General features: G+C 42.0%; 1 protein-coding gene across 4 annotated transcripts in view; it reads right to left on the bottom strand.

The window, feature by feature from the left end:
- The window catches only part of CACNA1S (calcium voltage-gated channel subunit alpha1 S), a 1,015,758-nt gene that overhangs the window by 764,157 nt on the left and 236,414 nt on the right, over window positions 1-15,187 (bottom strand). For all 4 annotated transcript variants that reach the window (XM_044287793.1, XM_044287791.1, XM_044287794.1 and 1 more), the window contains exon 7: window positions 6,034-6,233. In XM_044287793.1, the coding sequence (XP_044143728.1) occupies window positions 6,034-6,233 (200 nt within the window). The remainder of the gene's footprint in view (window positions 1-6,033; window positions 6,234-15,187) is intronic.

Here is a 15,187-nt window from a genome sequence, read left to right as displayed (position 1 = left end):
ATTAAGTTTTGATTGTATTTTAAGTTATTGTATAATAAATCATTAATATTTTTGCATAGATGCTTGTACCATGTTTTACTGATTGCACAATATAATTAGATTAACGACAAACTCTTTTTGAAGTGTTTTATATGTCCACCACTTTCTTTTATATCCCTGACATATCTTAATATCTCATTCAGTATGACAAGTAAATATATACATATTTCTCTTCTGCAGTTATTTCTGTTAAAAGTGTATAGGGGCATATTTCAGTACAACAAGAAAAATATATACACACTGCACTGTTGCAGTTATTTATGTTTAAAGCGTATAAGGGCGTATTACAGTAAAAAAAAATATATATATATACAGTACAGACCAAAAGTTTGGACTCACCTTCTCATTCAAAGAGTTTTCTTTATTTTTATGACTATGAAAATTGTAGATTCACACTAAAGGCATCAAAACTATGAATTAACACATGTGGAATTATATACATGACAAAAAAGTGTGAAACAACTGAAAATATGTCATATTCTAGGTTCTTCAAAGTAGCCACCTTTTGCTTTGATTACTGCTTTGCACACTCTTGGCATTCTCTTGATGAGCTTCAAGAGGTAGTCACCTGAAATGGTTTTCACTTCACAGGTGTGCCCTGTCAGGTTTAATAAGTGGGATTTCATGCCTTATAAATGGGGTTGGGACCATCAGTTGTGTTGTGGAGAAGTCAGGTGGATACACAGCAGATAGTCCTACTGAATAGACTGTTAGAATTTGTATTATGGCAAGAAAAAAGCAGCTAAGTAAATAAAAACGATTGGCCATCATTACTTTAAGAAATGAAGGTCAGTCAGTCCGAAAAATTGGGAAAACTTTGAAAGTGTCCCCAAGTGCAGTCACAAAAACCATCAAGCGCTACAAAGAAACTGGCTCACATGCGGACCGCCTCAGGAAAGGAAGACCAAGAGTCACCTCTGCTATAAGTTCATCCGAGTCACCGGCCTCAGAAATCGCAGGTTAACAGCAGAGTTCTAGCAGCAGACACATCTCTAGAACAACTGTTAAGAGGAGACTGTGTGAACCAGGCCTTCATGGTAGAATATCTGCTAGGAAACCACTGCTAAGGACAGGCAACAAGCAGAAGAGACTTGTTTGGGCTAAAGAACACAAGGAATGGACATTAGACCAGTGGAAATCTGTGCTTTGGTCTGATGAGTCCAAATTTGACATCTTTGGTTCCAACCACCGTGTCTTTGTGCGACGCAGAAAAGGTGAACGGATAGACTTTACATGCCTGGTTCCCACCGTGAAGCATGGAGGAGGAGGTGTGATGGTGTGGGGGTGCTTTGTTGGTGACACTGTTGGGGATGTATTCAAAATTGAAGGCATACTGAACCAGCATGGCTACCACAGCATCTGGCAGCAGCATGCTATTCCATCCGGTTTGTGTTTAGTTGGACCATCATTTATTTTTCAACAGGACAATGACCCCAAACACACCTCCAGACTGTGTAAGGGCTATTTGACCGTGAAGGAGAGTGATGGGGTGCTGCGCCAGATGACTTGGCCTCCACAGTTACCGGACCTGAACCCAATCGAGATGGTTTGGGGTGAGCTGGACCGCAGAGTGAGGGCAAAAGGGCCAACAAGTGCTAAGCATCTCTGGGAACTCCTTCAATACTGTTGGAAGACCATTTCAGGTGACTAACTCTTGAAGCTCATCAAGAGAATGCCAAGAGTGTGCAAAGCAGTAATCAAAGCAAAAGGTGGCTACTTTGAAGAACCTAGAATATGACATATTTTCAGTTGTTTCACACTTTTTTGTTATGTATATAATTCCACATGTGTTAATTCATAGTTTTGATGCCTTCAGTGGGAATCTACAATCTTCATAGTCATGAAAATAAAGAAAACTTTTTGAATGAGAAAGTGTGTCCAAACTTTTGGTCTGTACTGTATATACGCACTGCACTGTTTCAGTTAATTCTGGTGAAAGCTTATAGGGGAGTATTTCAGTACTACAAAAAAATATATATTCTCAATGCATTTCTGCAGCTAATTCTGGTGAAAGCGTATAGTGGACTATTTCAGTCCAACAAGAAAAATATATTCTTAGTTTACTTCTGCAGTTATTTCTGTTGAAAGCGTATAGGAGCGTATTACAGTAAAAAAAATAAAAATATATATGCACTTCACTGATGCACTTATTTGTGGCAAAAGCATTTAGTGGCCTATTTAATTATAGAAAGAAAAAATATATATATACGCACTTCACTGTGTGAACCAGGCCTTCATGGTAGAATATCTACTAGGAAACCACTGCTAAGGACAGGCAACAAGCAGAATAGACGTGTTTGGGCTAAAGAACACAAGGAATGGACATTAGACCAGTGGAAATCTGTGTTTTGGTCTGATGAGTCCAAATTTGAGATCTTTGGGTCCAACCACCGTGTCTTTGTGCGACACAGAAAAGGTGAACGGATGGACTCTACATGCCTGGTTCCCACCGTGTGTATCTTGTGTGTCAAAAAAAGGTTTAGTGGCCTATTTCAGTACAGAAAGAAAAAAATATACACATTTCACTGGTACATTCATTTCTGCTGAAAGTGTATACTGGCCTATTTCAGTACAAAAAGAAAAATAAATTCTCAGTTAACGTCGGCAGTCATATGTGTTGAAAGCATGGCTGGGAGTCAGCAGGAGAATCAGTTATTTCGCATTTCAGTACAAAAATATAAATATATTCTCAGTTCACGTCGGTAGCGGTTATATGTGTTGAAAGCGTTTAGTGGCCTATTTCAGTACTAAAAGAAAAATACATACTCAGTTAACAGCGGCGGCAGTTATATGTCTTGAAAGGGTTTAGTGGCCTATTTCAGTACAAAAAGAAAAAAATATTCTCAGTTCACTTCGGCGGTTATATGTGTTGAAAGCATTGCTGGGAGTCAGCAGGGTGGCACAGCAGAGGGCGGGAGCAAAACATGCCCGGTGTAGAGCACCTGCTTCACAGCAGCCTACATACCCAGGAAGCAGTGGTGCAGGGGTTCACGGAAGTAGCGGCGGTAGCAGTGAGTCAGTGCGGTGGTTATGTGGTAAAATCGTTTGTTACGTATTTTGGTGGAAACACAAATCTTATTCTTCATTCCGCGCTGTACTTATATGCAGTAAAATCTTTATTGATGTTTTTCAGTGGAAAAACAAATTGTATTCAGCATTCAGCACTGCGGTTATATGTGGTAAAATGTTTTGTGATGTATTTCAGTGGAAAAACAAATTGCAATAAGCGTTCAGTGCTGCAGTTATATGTGGTAAAATCTTTATTGACGTATTGCGGTCGAAAAACAAATTTTATTCAGCATTCAGCACTGTAGTTATATGCAGTAAAATCTCCATGATGTCTCCATGATAATCTCCATGATAAATCTGCAGCATGGGGGCCCCGTGTGGCTTCATCCTTCAGCGGAGCAAATAGATGCCGATGACATGGATGCTCCATAACCTTCCCAGGAGCTGCTGTTGGGAGCAGCGGTTCATTTCTGAGACATCCGTATAGTGCGGAGGAAATCCGAACACCCTCTCCATCTCCGTGCTCCATTATATGCTGTAAAATCTTTTGTGACAAATTTTTATCATCGTTCAGCACTGCAGTTATAGGCGTTAAAATCCTTTGTGATGTATTTCGATGGAAAAACAAATTTTAATCAGAGTTCAGCACTGTAGTAATATGTGGTAAAATCTATACTGAAGCATGTCGGTTCAAAAACTAAATTAATTCAGTGGTCAGCGCTGTGGTTATATGCAGTAAAATCTTTATTGAAGTATTTCGGTTGAAAACAAAATTTATTCAGCTTTCAGCTCTGCGGTAAAATCTATAGTGATGTATCTTGATGAACTTCGCGACTCTTCCAGGCTCAAAGCTATCTTGACTCTTTGTCTTGTCATTGTCTGTAGCTACTAGAGGCCTGTTCATGCCAGGCAGGTTCCCTCAGAAGTATCTTGGTCAATTGACACTCTGTCATTGTGCCATTCTGTGGCTTCCTCATGCTGATGCCACCTCCACAGTCTGTCATTGTGCCACTCTGTGGCTTCCTGATTCTGCTTCCTCCTCCAGACTATGTCACTGTGCCGCTCTGTGGTCTCCTCATGATGCTGCTGCTGATGCTGCTGCCATCTCCAGACTCTGTTGTTGTTCCACTTTGTGGCCTACTCATGCTGCTACCACCTCCAGACTCAGTTGTTGTGCCACTCTGTGGCCTACTCATGCTGCTGCCACCTCCAGACGCGGTCATTGTGCCACTCTGTGTCCTACTCATGCTGCTGCCACCTCCAGCCAATCTGTGGCCTCCTCCTGATGCTGCTGCTGCCACCTCCAGACTCTGACATTGTGCCACTCTTTGCCCTCCTCCTGATGCTACCATCTCTAGACTCGGTCACTGTGCCACTCTGTGGCCTACTCATGCTGCTGCCACCTCCAGACTCAGTCATTGTGCCACTCGGTGGCCTCCTTATACCGCTGCCAATTCCAGACTCGGTCATTGTGCCACTCGGTGGCCTCCTCATACTGCCGCCACCTCCAGACTCGGTCATTGTACCACTTGGTGGCCTTCTCATACTGCTGCCAACTCCAGACTTGGTCATTTTGCCACTCTGTGGTCTCCTCATGCTGCTTCCACCTAACCACTATGTCATAGGTCCACTTTGCGGACTTCTCATGCTGTTAACACCCTTCCCCACTTCACGACTGGTTCACTATTTTGGCTTTTGGCCTGGCAGACATTATCATTTATTTGACCCTTCTTCTGATCTGTCAGAAGGAAGGAAAAATTAGATGCACAACGTATCCTGTCTGTGTAGCAGCTTTAAGGCCTGTATGTATTGGCTTATGAATTAGTAGCCAAAAGCAGGAGTGGGTAGAAAACACAAAAGACATGCAAATATTTAAGTTCACGTGTCATCTCTGTTTTAGATCCACTCCTGTTTTTTTGGGGCTTTAGCAATACTGATGGATTACTGACCAAATGTTGATTGAGTGAAGGCAGATGCTCCACAGACAGGATTCATTTTTGGGGGGTTATTGGTCTAACGGATCAGAGGAAGGGCAAAATAATCAGTGACGTCAACACAAACTTACTGCTGACACTCTCTCCACTCTGTCCGGGGGGCTCTACTTTTATATGCGTTTAATAGAACAGGTTCTGTAGACATCTATGTGGAATCAGCTGACGATGGTGTAAAAGGAGTATGCGTCTTCTTGACACTAACATTTACCTGTAAGGCTGAGTTGATACTTGAGTTATTTGGTCAGTTTTGGCCCCCAAATAAGTGTAGTACTGTATGAAGTAATTCTAAGGGTAATTTCACACTTGCGGCAGGACGGATCTGGCAGGCTGTTCACCCTGTCGGATCCGTCCTTCCTCTATTTTGCCGTGCCGCCGGACCGCCGCCCAGTCCCCATTGACTATAGTAGAGAAGGGGGCCCTGCATGTCCGACTTTTTGGTCCGGCGGCCTCTGACCGCAAACTGCCGTACTGCGCCGGAGGGCCGCCCCGTCCCCAGTTAAGTTAATGTGGATGGAGCGGTGGTCCGGCGGCACGGTGAAACAGCGGAAGGACGGATCTGACATGGTGAACAGCCTCAAATACCCTAACAGCGACACTTGTCATGTGCTTGTCATACTGAATCAGTATTGTTTCACTACTACAGCAGACTGCCTATGCGTGTTTCTGCAAGGCACAGTGTTCTACACCCCTATAAAGGCTCTCTGCAGCCCAGAAATAGCCATTTTTTACGCAATTCGCTGCAAATAAATTTGGATCAAAGCTAATTTTTCCGGAAAAATTAGACGAAATGGCCGAATAAAGTTTTTTAAAAATTCGCTCATCTCTAGTCAGAACAAATGTTTTGAGAATTTGGGGAACCTGAAACGGACCAAATTTCAAAAGGTTCATTAATCTTTAGTTCATACCATATGCAAATAAATAATTCAATAATAAATCATTGTGCATATATTTATACAAGAAACTAAAGCAAAAACCATGGTGCAAAACTTACCCAGTAAAGTACTTCTGTCCAGCCCTCCATAGTTATACACTGGTATACAGTCAGCATAGCAAAACCAAAGTTGTCAAAATGAGTAATACCATTGTTGGGACCTGGCCACCACCCCCTGCACACCGTTCCATTGATTGTGCACTGACGACCTTGACCTGTAGTGCTACAAGGAGCAGGTTTTTCCACCAAGGCTAAAATATCTGTAAACAGATGTATGTGAATCAATTCATGTTTAAACATCGGTACAATATAAAATGTAACAAAGGTCTATAGTGGCTCACTCTCTCTTTTCAAACTACGTTAGAGGTGCTCTGTTTTTTGGTGAATCACCCAGTCACAATGTGTACAGAAATATTTATAAAAGAAAAAGAAAAAAACAGGCACTCACCATCTCTATCCTAAATTTAAAATATATAGTACATTTATTATAAAACACACCTAATCAAAAAGCACATAAAATAAATTTGCCCAGTACAATATCGTATTGCTTTCTCTCTTTTATGAACACTGGTTGAGAAATGGGTATTTGTAATCTCTAACCGTGGACCATAAATCCATATACAGTGGATGTAAAAAGTCTACACACCCCTGTTAAAATGTTAAGTTTCTGTACTGTAAAAAAATTTGACAAAGATAAATCATTTCAGAACTTTTTCTGCCTTTAATGTGACCTATAAACTGTACCACTCAATTGAAAACAAAACTAAAATCTTTTAGGTGGAGGGAAGAAAACAAAAAAATAATGATGTGGTTGCATAAGTGTGCACATAACTGGGGATGAAGCTATGTTCAGAAATAAGCAATCACATTCAAAATCATGTTAAATAGGAGTTAGCATACACCTACCATCATTTAAAGTGCCTCTGATTAACCCCAAATAAAGTTCAGCTGCTCTAGTTGGTCTTTCCTGAAATTTTCTTAGTTGCATCCCACAGCAAAAGTCATGGTCCACAGAGAGCTTCCAAAGCATCAGAGGGATCTCATTGTTAAAAGGTATCAGTCAGGAGAAGGGTACAAAAGAATTTCCAAGGCATTAGATATACCATGGAACACAGTGAAGACAGTCATCATCAAGTGGAGTAAATATGGCACAACAGTGACATTACCAAGAACTTATCATAAGTAGAGTGCCCAACAATAGATAATTGTTGTGTTTATTTTAATCACTTCAGTCACCTTTTTCACCTTTACCTTACAGGGGGTCCTCCATGTGAAACCAGGTCTTATTAGTTTCTCCATCCGACTACCACTCCAGCTGCGCCTACACAGATTCCACAATGACCAAGACCTCTATCACTGCCATACTTCTTCAGCAGCTACACGGGAACAGCGGGGGTAAGTCTGATGCATTAGCAGCCCTCTAATGAGTATGTATGAACAGGGTGGTGTCGCCCCCGGTCGCCATCTGAATAATGAGCGGCCGGGGGGACACTACCATGTTAAGCAACCCCTGTCACAGAATGAACACACTCAAGGAATTTTGTGGTTTATTCTGTACACAGATAGGGGATGTATGAATGTCGGACTGTGGCCCCTGCTATAGGGACTGATGGCTAACCTAGTGTTGGCCACGTCCATGTAAGGGCCACAGCCTAGTACGGACACCCAAGTGACAGCTGGAATTGTCTAAACAACAATTCCAGCCAGATGGGATCCTCAGGCTGAAGATGCTCCCCCCGGTTCTCCCCCAGTTGCATATATATGTATGACATTTGCAGTTGCTGTGAAGGGGAAGCGATCCGAGCTCTGCTCGGGACTGCTGACTCTCCCTAGCAACAATAGACGTCATCAGTGCCTGTGCTCTGATTGGCGCCGCGGCCGGAGGACATTCCCTTCACTGGGATCTGCCCCCCGCCCCCGGCAACAGCAGACGTCACGGGCACCCGATTTTTCTATTGGCCGCCTTAGTATCCCTCCCCCTGTGGATGTGGGGACTCGGCGCAGGCGCATATGGAATCGGAACATGCCGGTTTTTGGCGCCATTTCACCTCCTGACTGAGCGAGGTTTTCACATGGTCCCTCCCCCATCAGTAAGTATTATGTGATTTTATGTATAAACGATATGTTAATGAGTCAATTAACTACACTGAACCACTTGATAGGCTGAACCCTAAACACTGAAGTTATCTCACATGTTGATTTTTGTTGCTCTATTGATGGGAGACACACCCATTGAACCACTATTTAAAGGCACATGTCACTATATGATTTCATAGCTTGATAAAGACCAGAGATGGTTGAAACGTTGCTATTCCAATGCTGCTGTTACCAATAAAGTAACCAGCTTATTCACCAGAACTGAGGAGTGCTGTGGATTTTCTTCTTTTTTATTACCAAGAACTGGACGTCCCTCCAAAATTAATGAAAAGACGAGAAGAAAACTTGTCTGGGAGGCTACCAAGAGTCCTACAGCAACATTAAAGGAGCTGCAGGAATATCTGGCAAGTACTGGCTGTGTGGTACATGTGACAACAATCTCCCGTATTCTTCATATGTCTGGGCTATGGGGTAGAGTGGTAAGACAAAAGACTTTTATTACAAAGAAAAACATCTAAACCAGGCTACATTTTGCAAAAACACATCTGAAGTCTCCCAAAAGCATGTGGGAAAAGGTGTTATGGGCTGATGAAACCAAGGCTGAACTTTTTGGCCATAATTCCAAAAGATATGTTTGGTGCAAAAACAACAATGCACATCACCAAAATAACACCATACCAACAGTGAAGCATGCATGGTGGTGGCAGCATCATGCTTTGGGGCTGTTTCTCTTCAGCTGGAACTGGGGCCTTAGTTAAGCTAGAGGGAATTATGAACAGTTCCAAATACCAGTCAATATTGGCACAAAACCTTCAGGCTTCTGCTAGAAAGCTGAACATGAAGAGGAACTTCATCTTTCAGCATGACAACGACCCAAAGCATACATTTAAATCAACAAAGGAATGGCTTCACCAGAAGAGGATTAAAGTTTTGGAATGGCCCAGCCAGAGCCCAGACCTGAATCCGATTGAAAATCTGTGGGGTGATCTGAAGGTGGCTGTGCACAGGAGATGCCCTCGCAATCTGACAGATTTGTAGTGTTTTTGCAAAAAAGAGATGGCAAATCTTGGCAAGTCAAAATGTGCTAGGCTGATAGACTCATACCCCAAAAGACTGAGTGCTGTAATAAAATGAAAAGGTGCTTCAAAAGGTATTAGTTTAAGGGTGTGCATACTTTATTGTCACATTAAATAATAATTAAAATTATTATTGGTCACATTAAAGGTGAAAAAAGTTCTGAAATGATTTATCTTTGTCTCATTTTTTTACATGACAGAAACCAGACATTTTAACAGGGGTGTGTAGACTTTTTATATCCACTGTATCATATACATAAAAAACGCAAAAAAATGCTATTGCGTTTCTAATGCGATTCCCATAAGCTACCTAAATGTGTATTAATTTCAAATTTGCAATTCTCTAAACACATATATTAGAATAAAAAAAAATGCATAATAACACCTTTCAAAAATTATCACATAGAATTTACAATCCTTCAGAAAATAAAGTGTTCCAAAGGTGATGATGAAAAAAATATATAAATAAGTTTGTCTCTTGTGCTGTATCAAATTGAGATTGATACATGTAGCTTTGTGTTTGCTGAATACTTGTTGGCTGAATACATAAACAATGAGAACATAAACGCTGAGTACATGTAAATATTCAAGGTAATTATAACCACATCAAGGTATTCTCTTATGTTTGATCCAACTGGAGCGAGTCAATACAATTTTATATTGGTTGAATATAAAATGTCCTCTTATGTTTGATTCAACTGTGGCAGATCAATATGGTCTTATATGTGATGAATACATGTGGATATAATCTTTATGTTAAAAAGCGAGGAGTTGATATATTCCATAGACCAATAAATAGACAAATTATGCCGTGCTGTGAGCATATTAGTGGGTTAGTTATTAAGTCTCTACTCACGGGAGACTATTTCATATATAGTATGACAGCGGGGGCGTCCCACCCGTTGCACAGCCACTCACCCAGCCTTGTTTCTCTGCACGGCACCACTTCTTCATGTCGGTTTGTCTGTATTACAGATCCCACAACGGGGATGGCATCTCATGTGATCTGGAATGGATCATGTGATGCAGGGGTAGGTCACGTGATGTTCCTGCTCGTAATGTATAGCCTACAGATAGTGTATTCAATTTTATATTTCCAATTCCTTTAAACTATATAGCAGCTGATGTCAGATGAATTGTACAGGGTGGTTCCATCCTATGGCTGCCAAGTTTAAACTTATTTATATATTTTTTTTCATCATCACTGTAGAGGGAAGGAGTATTATGCAAATATATGTATATATGTCCTTTAATATATACATATAAATGTTTGCCCTGTATGGCCAGTATATGCTGGGATAAATTTGTATTCTCCCAGGTTGTGGCTATTCATTGCCACAGGTATGTCTGGGTATATATATAGATGGATGTATGCCCCAGTTATTGCATACATATGTATATATATTTATATAATATCCCTAAGGTTTATATTGGGTATATATATATATATATATATATATATATATATATACATATGGATGTGCCTCAAGCATCTATATGGATATACAGTATATATTTATAATGCGGCCAGCATATTCCCCACAGTTCCGGGTGCCCCCCCCAGCTGAGGAAAGGCTGACAACTGGACAATTATGTTCAGTTTCGGCCACTTCAAAGGACATTGGATCAATAAAGATCCTCTGCCCTTTGATAACATCTCCGGCAGCATAACAGGGACAGGAGAACAAAGAGCTTCACTGCCCCTGTATGCCGAGTACCTCCGGCACTGTAATTACATTGCTGGGGGTATGAGATATCTCCACAGGTGGGAGGATCAAAGGATACTCCCGCCTATGAGCGTGCTAGGATGCATGGGCTGGTGCGGTGACATCATATCACCGTGCCAGCCCATGTGGATCTGGCTGCAGGTGTGTGTGCGCATGCCTGCAGCGCGGAAAATGGGAGCGAGCGCCGCAGGGTTTAAATACCCCAGCGGCCCTGCACTCAAGAGAGCCTCTACCCCCCCCCCAGAAGAAAGAGAGTGCAGGCAGCCATGAGCCGGGCTGCCCTGCGCTAGCTAGCTGAGTCTACCCCCCACCCCCTGACCATAGGAGAAGACCGGCCCGACCTGGACCCCAGACAGTGCAGGTAGCGCTGCAAGGTTAGCCTGACGTGTCCCAGAAGGAGAGCGCAGGCAGTGCTCAGGAACCCCCAAGGACGGAGAGTGCAAGCAGCGCTCAGAGGGATCCTGGAGCAGCCCCAGGAAGACCAGCCTCAGTAGGAGAAGGCAGCCATCGCTCAGAAGAGAGAAGGCTTGCTGGATGGCTGAGTATCCCTGCTGCTGAACCCCTGTAACCCCTGCTGTGCCTTGCTCCCCTGTCCTGCTGCCCTGGTCCCTGCTCCTTTCCATTTACCCCTGCTTTAAACACTGTCCTGCAAGCCATTAACCCCTGCATTCCCACTGCCCCCTGCCATTACCCCAACATTCCCTATCTTCCCCTGCATTAACCCTTGCATTGCTGGTAATTTACCCCTTCACTGCTCCCTGCACCCCTGCAGCAGTAACCCCTTTACTGCTGCCCAGCTGCCCGTAGGGACAGTGTGTAGATAGGTTGGGTGGGTGTCACGGACGGTGTACAGGAAACAAGACAAAGCAACATGCATATATGACTCACTGGATCCAAAGCTAAGGAAACAAGGGGAGACCCCTGCACAAGACCTAGCACTTTCCCTGGCTGCTCAGCCTATGCAAAGATCCCAGACTATATCACCCCTGAACACCCTACAATAGTGAGGGGACACGACCACCGGCTCCCTACACCAGACACGGAGGGAGTCAGGGTCACCTGGGATCCAGCAAACAGAAAATAACAGATAAAAGTACAGCACTTAACCTTAGTAGCAGACTGGGAAAATGGGATCAGCATGCACACACACTCCAGGAAGAAGTATAAGCCGCCCAGTAATGCATTATGGGGCGGAATTTAAAGGGAAGCAATCAGTCCAACTACATGACAGCTGAGAGAGGCTAATGAGATGAGGAACTGAACAGCACAACAAAGAAAACTCAAGGAGGATGTTCTGAAAGGCTTCTGTCAGAGCTTCTCAGCTGTCTGGTTGTGACAGTGGGTTGCTGATATGTGTAAGTGTAATGTTTAGGTAAATTTGTGGGGTGGAATTGTGAATTATATTGTACTGTGTGTAGTGTAGCTAGGTGTTTATTGTAGTGCTATTACTGTACTGTGGTGTGTGCGTCTATATTTATATATATATATTTATAACCATTGATATATAAATATATATACTGTAGTTATAGCATAATAGACTGTATTTGTATTGTGTAATAAATATTCCTTTATTGCTCATAGCACACTGTTTATAGTCTCTTGTTGTAGCCGCCGTAGTAGCAGTAAGTCGCACGTAGTTTAGGTCAGTAAGTAGAGTAAGGCAATATAGTTCCTTTTATTGTATAAATAGGCGGAATCATCAACAGACGACTCATGCCTATTTATGAATATTTATTATTGAGATTACCCTAAATATCAATAATTTATGGGGTTGTCCGAATTATGGAAAAAATATAGCACTGTAAATCTGATAGTCAGCGATATATAACTAACCTAAGCAAGTTTTAGGCAAAAAAAATAAATCTATTTCCTCATTTCCCTGGTTCTCGTCTGGCCCTTTGTTTACTTGCTATAAAAAAAAATCTTTGCCTCTCCCCCTGCACTGTTAAGGGAGTTAATACAAGTACTGCCCTGAGTGACATGTCTGCCTGCTGGGAACTCAGCAGCATGTTGTATGTGTAGAACTACAAGTCCTAGCTGTTCAATGACACTGCTGATACACACAGGATCTTCCACCTACCTGCAATTATCTGCAGAACTTCTCTTTTAGCTCCTGTGCCCAGCATTTGTCTCCTTGCTGCCTGCAGCTACACAGTAAACACTTCAGCCCTGAGTCTGTGAAGCTGAAGGGGCTAAGAATCCTGGGAGAGAGCAATAAGCAGCAGTCATCAGTGCAGGGGGGCATGGTCAGCACAGTGACGTCTTGTCTACAGATCTCTCAGGCTTGTGCACCAACATTATCAGAGCAGGGAGAGAAGCTGACATCACAGGTCATGAGACCATCAGTGAAATCTGAGAAACCAGCCACTGGAGATAAAGTGAGCTAATTGGAAAGCTGTTACATTTGCCTAGTTAGAAACATAGAACGAATAAAAAAAATTACTCGGACAACCCCTTTAATATTTCCTTTCACAATCACCTTTGGAACACTTTATTTTCAGAATTTTTAAATTTTAATATTTTCAGGATGTGTTATTTTTTGAAATGTGTTATTAGGCATTTTTTATTATAAATAATAATTTAGGCTGGCTCACAGTATTTTTTGCATAAACAGATTTATTAACTCACTAAAATTGAATAAAACTTAATTTGATGTCCACATTTCAACATACATATGTGTATAGATTTAAATAAAGTGCGGAGCTCACACACAAATCCATACAGATGGAGTACTCCAATTGTATATGTAATTAAATAAGACCCTTTGGCTAATAATGTTGTTGTCTCACTGCAAAGTTCATTGATCAACTCAAATGTATATTTGTTATATGCTGGTTTTACCAGTTGTTGGAACCAGGAAGGTTCTAGCGATCTCCTATCTGTGGTCTCTGGTGAACAGGTTCGGCAACCAAAGTCCCGTTTACTGCTGATTGTTCCACCGCCTCCGACTGCTGGTAGTTCACTCGCTCCTTTTTCGGAGTGAGCTCTTGTCCCGAACAGTGTAGCATCCCACGTGTCCAACTAGATGGTAGTACGTTGGCTGATGACGTGGACGCCTGGGTTTGTTGGGATGGCGTAAGTTCGTATAGCGTAGTTCGCTTCGTATGTGGTTTAGTTCTTACTTAGCAGAGTTCTTTTGCTGTTTTCAATATGCCAATATAGGTTGATCGACCTTGCCGGTAATTGGCAGCTTGCTCCAATAGCTAGAAAAAAAGTCCTTTTTTTTGCAGGATTTAAAAAACCGCAACAGTAGCCAGGTCTAGTTTACACTAGACACGTTTCGGAACGTAGTTCCTTCCTCAGTAGGTGAATATGAAATGATGAATGTGGACCAACAAGAAATTCAGGCGATAAAAGAACTACAGAAGGACCTGGAGATCACAATACGTCCAGCCGATAAATGAGGGGCGATTGTGATCCTAGATACCGAAAAGTATAATAAGGAATGTCCAAGATACACAAGGATTCGGTTAACCCTCCTGGCAGACCGATTGTCTCTGGTATAGGGTCATTAACATCTAATCTATCCCAGTACTTGGATAGATTTCTGCAGCCCTATAACTTGGGGACACCTCAACAGTAGTAAAACTGCCATTCAAATTGGTTGCTTGCTACACTGGACGTTAGTTCTCTGTATACAAGCATCAATCATAATCACGGTATACAAGCAGTATCAAAAATCTTGTCTCTGAAAGGTAATCTAGAAACAGATCAACTTCAATTTATACTGGATGGGATCGATTTTGTGCTTAGTCACAATTATTTCCAATTCAAGTCCAATTATTACCTACAGATCACTGGCACCGCCATGGGTACCAGGTTCGCCCCAAGTTATGCCAATTTATTTATGGCAGCATGGGAACAAGATACCATCACCCCAAAACTTGGGGTGGACCTGGTCCTATGGCGGCGCTACATTGATGATATTCTGTTAGTTTGGAGGGGATCCCATGCGAGTTAGAAATCTTTGGCTTCCTGTAGGAGAGATGGGTGGGTTTACACAGGGGGTCAATGCCGGGCTGTTTAGCAGCGCAAGGACCCCCTTTGCATCCTTCCCCTCTCTCCTCCTTCCGTCAATCATCAGCATCTATGACAGTCCTTGAATCAATTTATATATGCATAGTTTAGATATTTATGATCTATATCATAATTGTATTTTTATTAGTTATTTTAAAATTTTAACCTTTTTTTTTTGTCTAATCTAATGTTGACAGTTTTTTAATATGATGTATTATAGTGTATTATATTATATGTCATTCATTATATATATACCTGAAGTGTCATTATATTCAAGAGCCGAACCTGGACCTTGCA

This window comes from Bufo gargarizans, chromosome 3, assembly GCF_014858855.1.
Source record: "Bufo gargarizans isolate SCDJY-AF-19 chromosome 3, ASM1485885v1, whole genome shotgun sequence".
In the NCBI taxonomy this organism is placed as follows: domain Eukaryota; kingdom Metazoa; phylum Chordata; class Amphibia; order Anura; family Bufonidae; genus Bufo; species Bufo gargarizans.
This window is presented reverse-complemented; position numbering and strand designations above follow the sequence as displayed.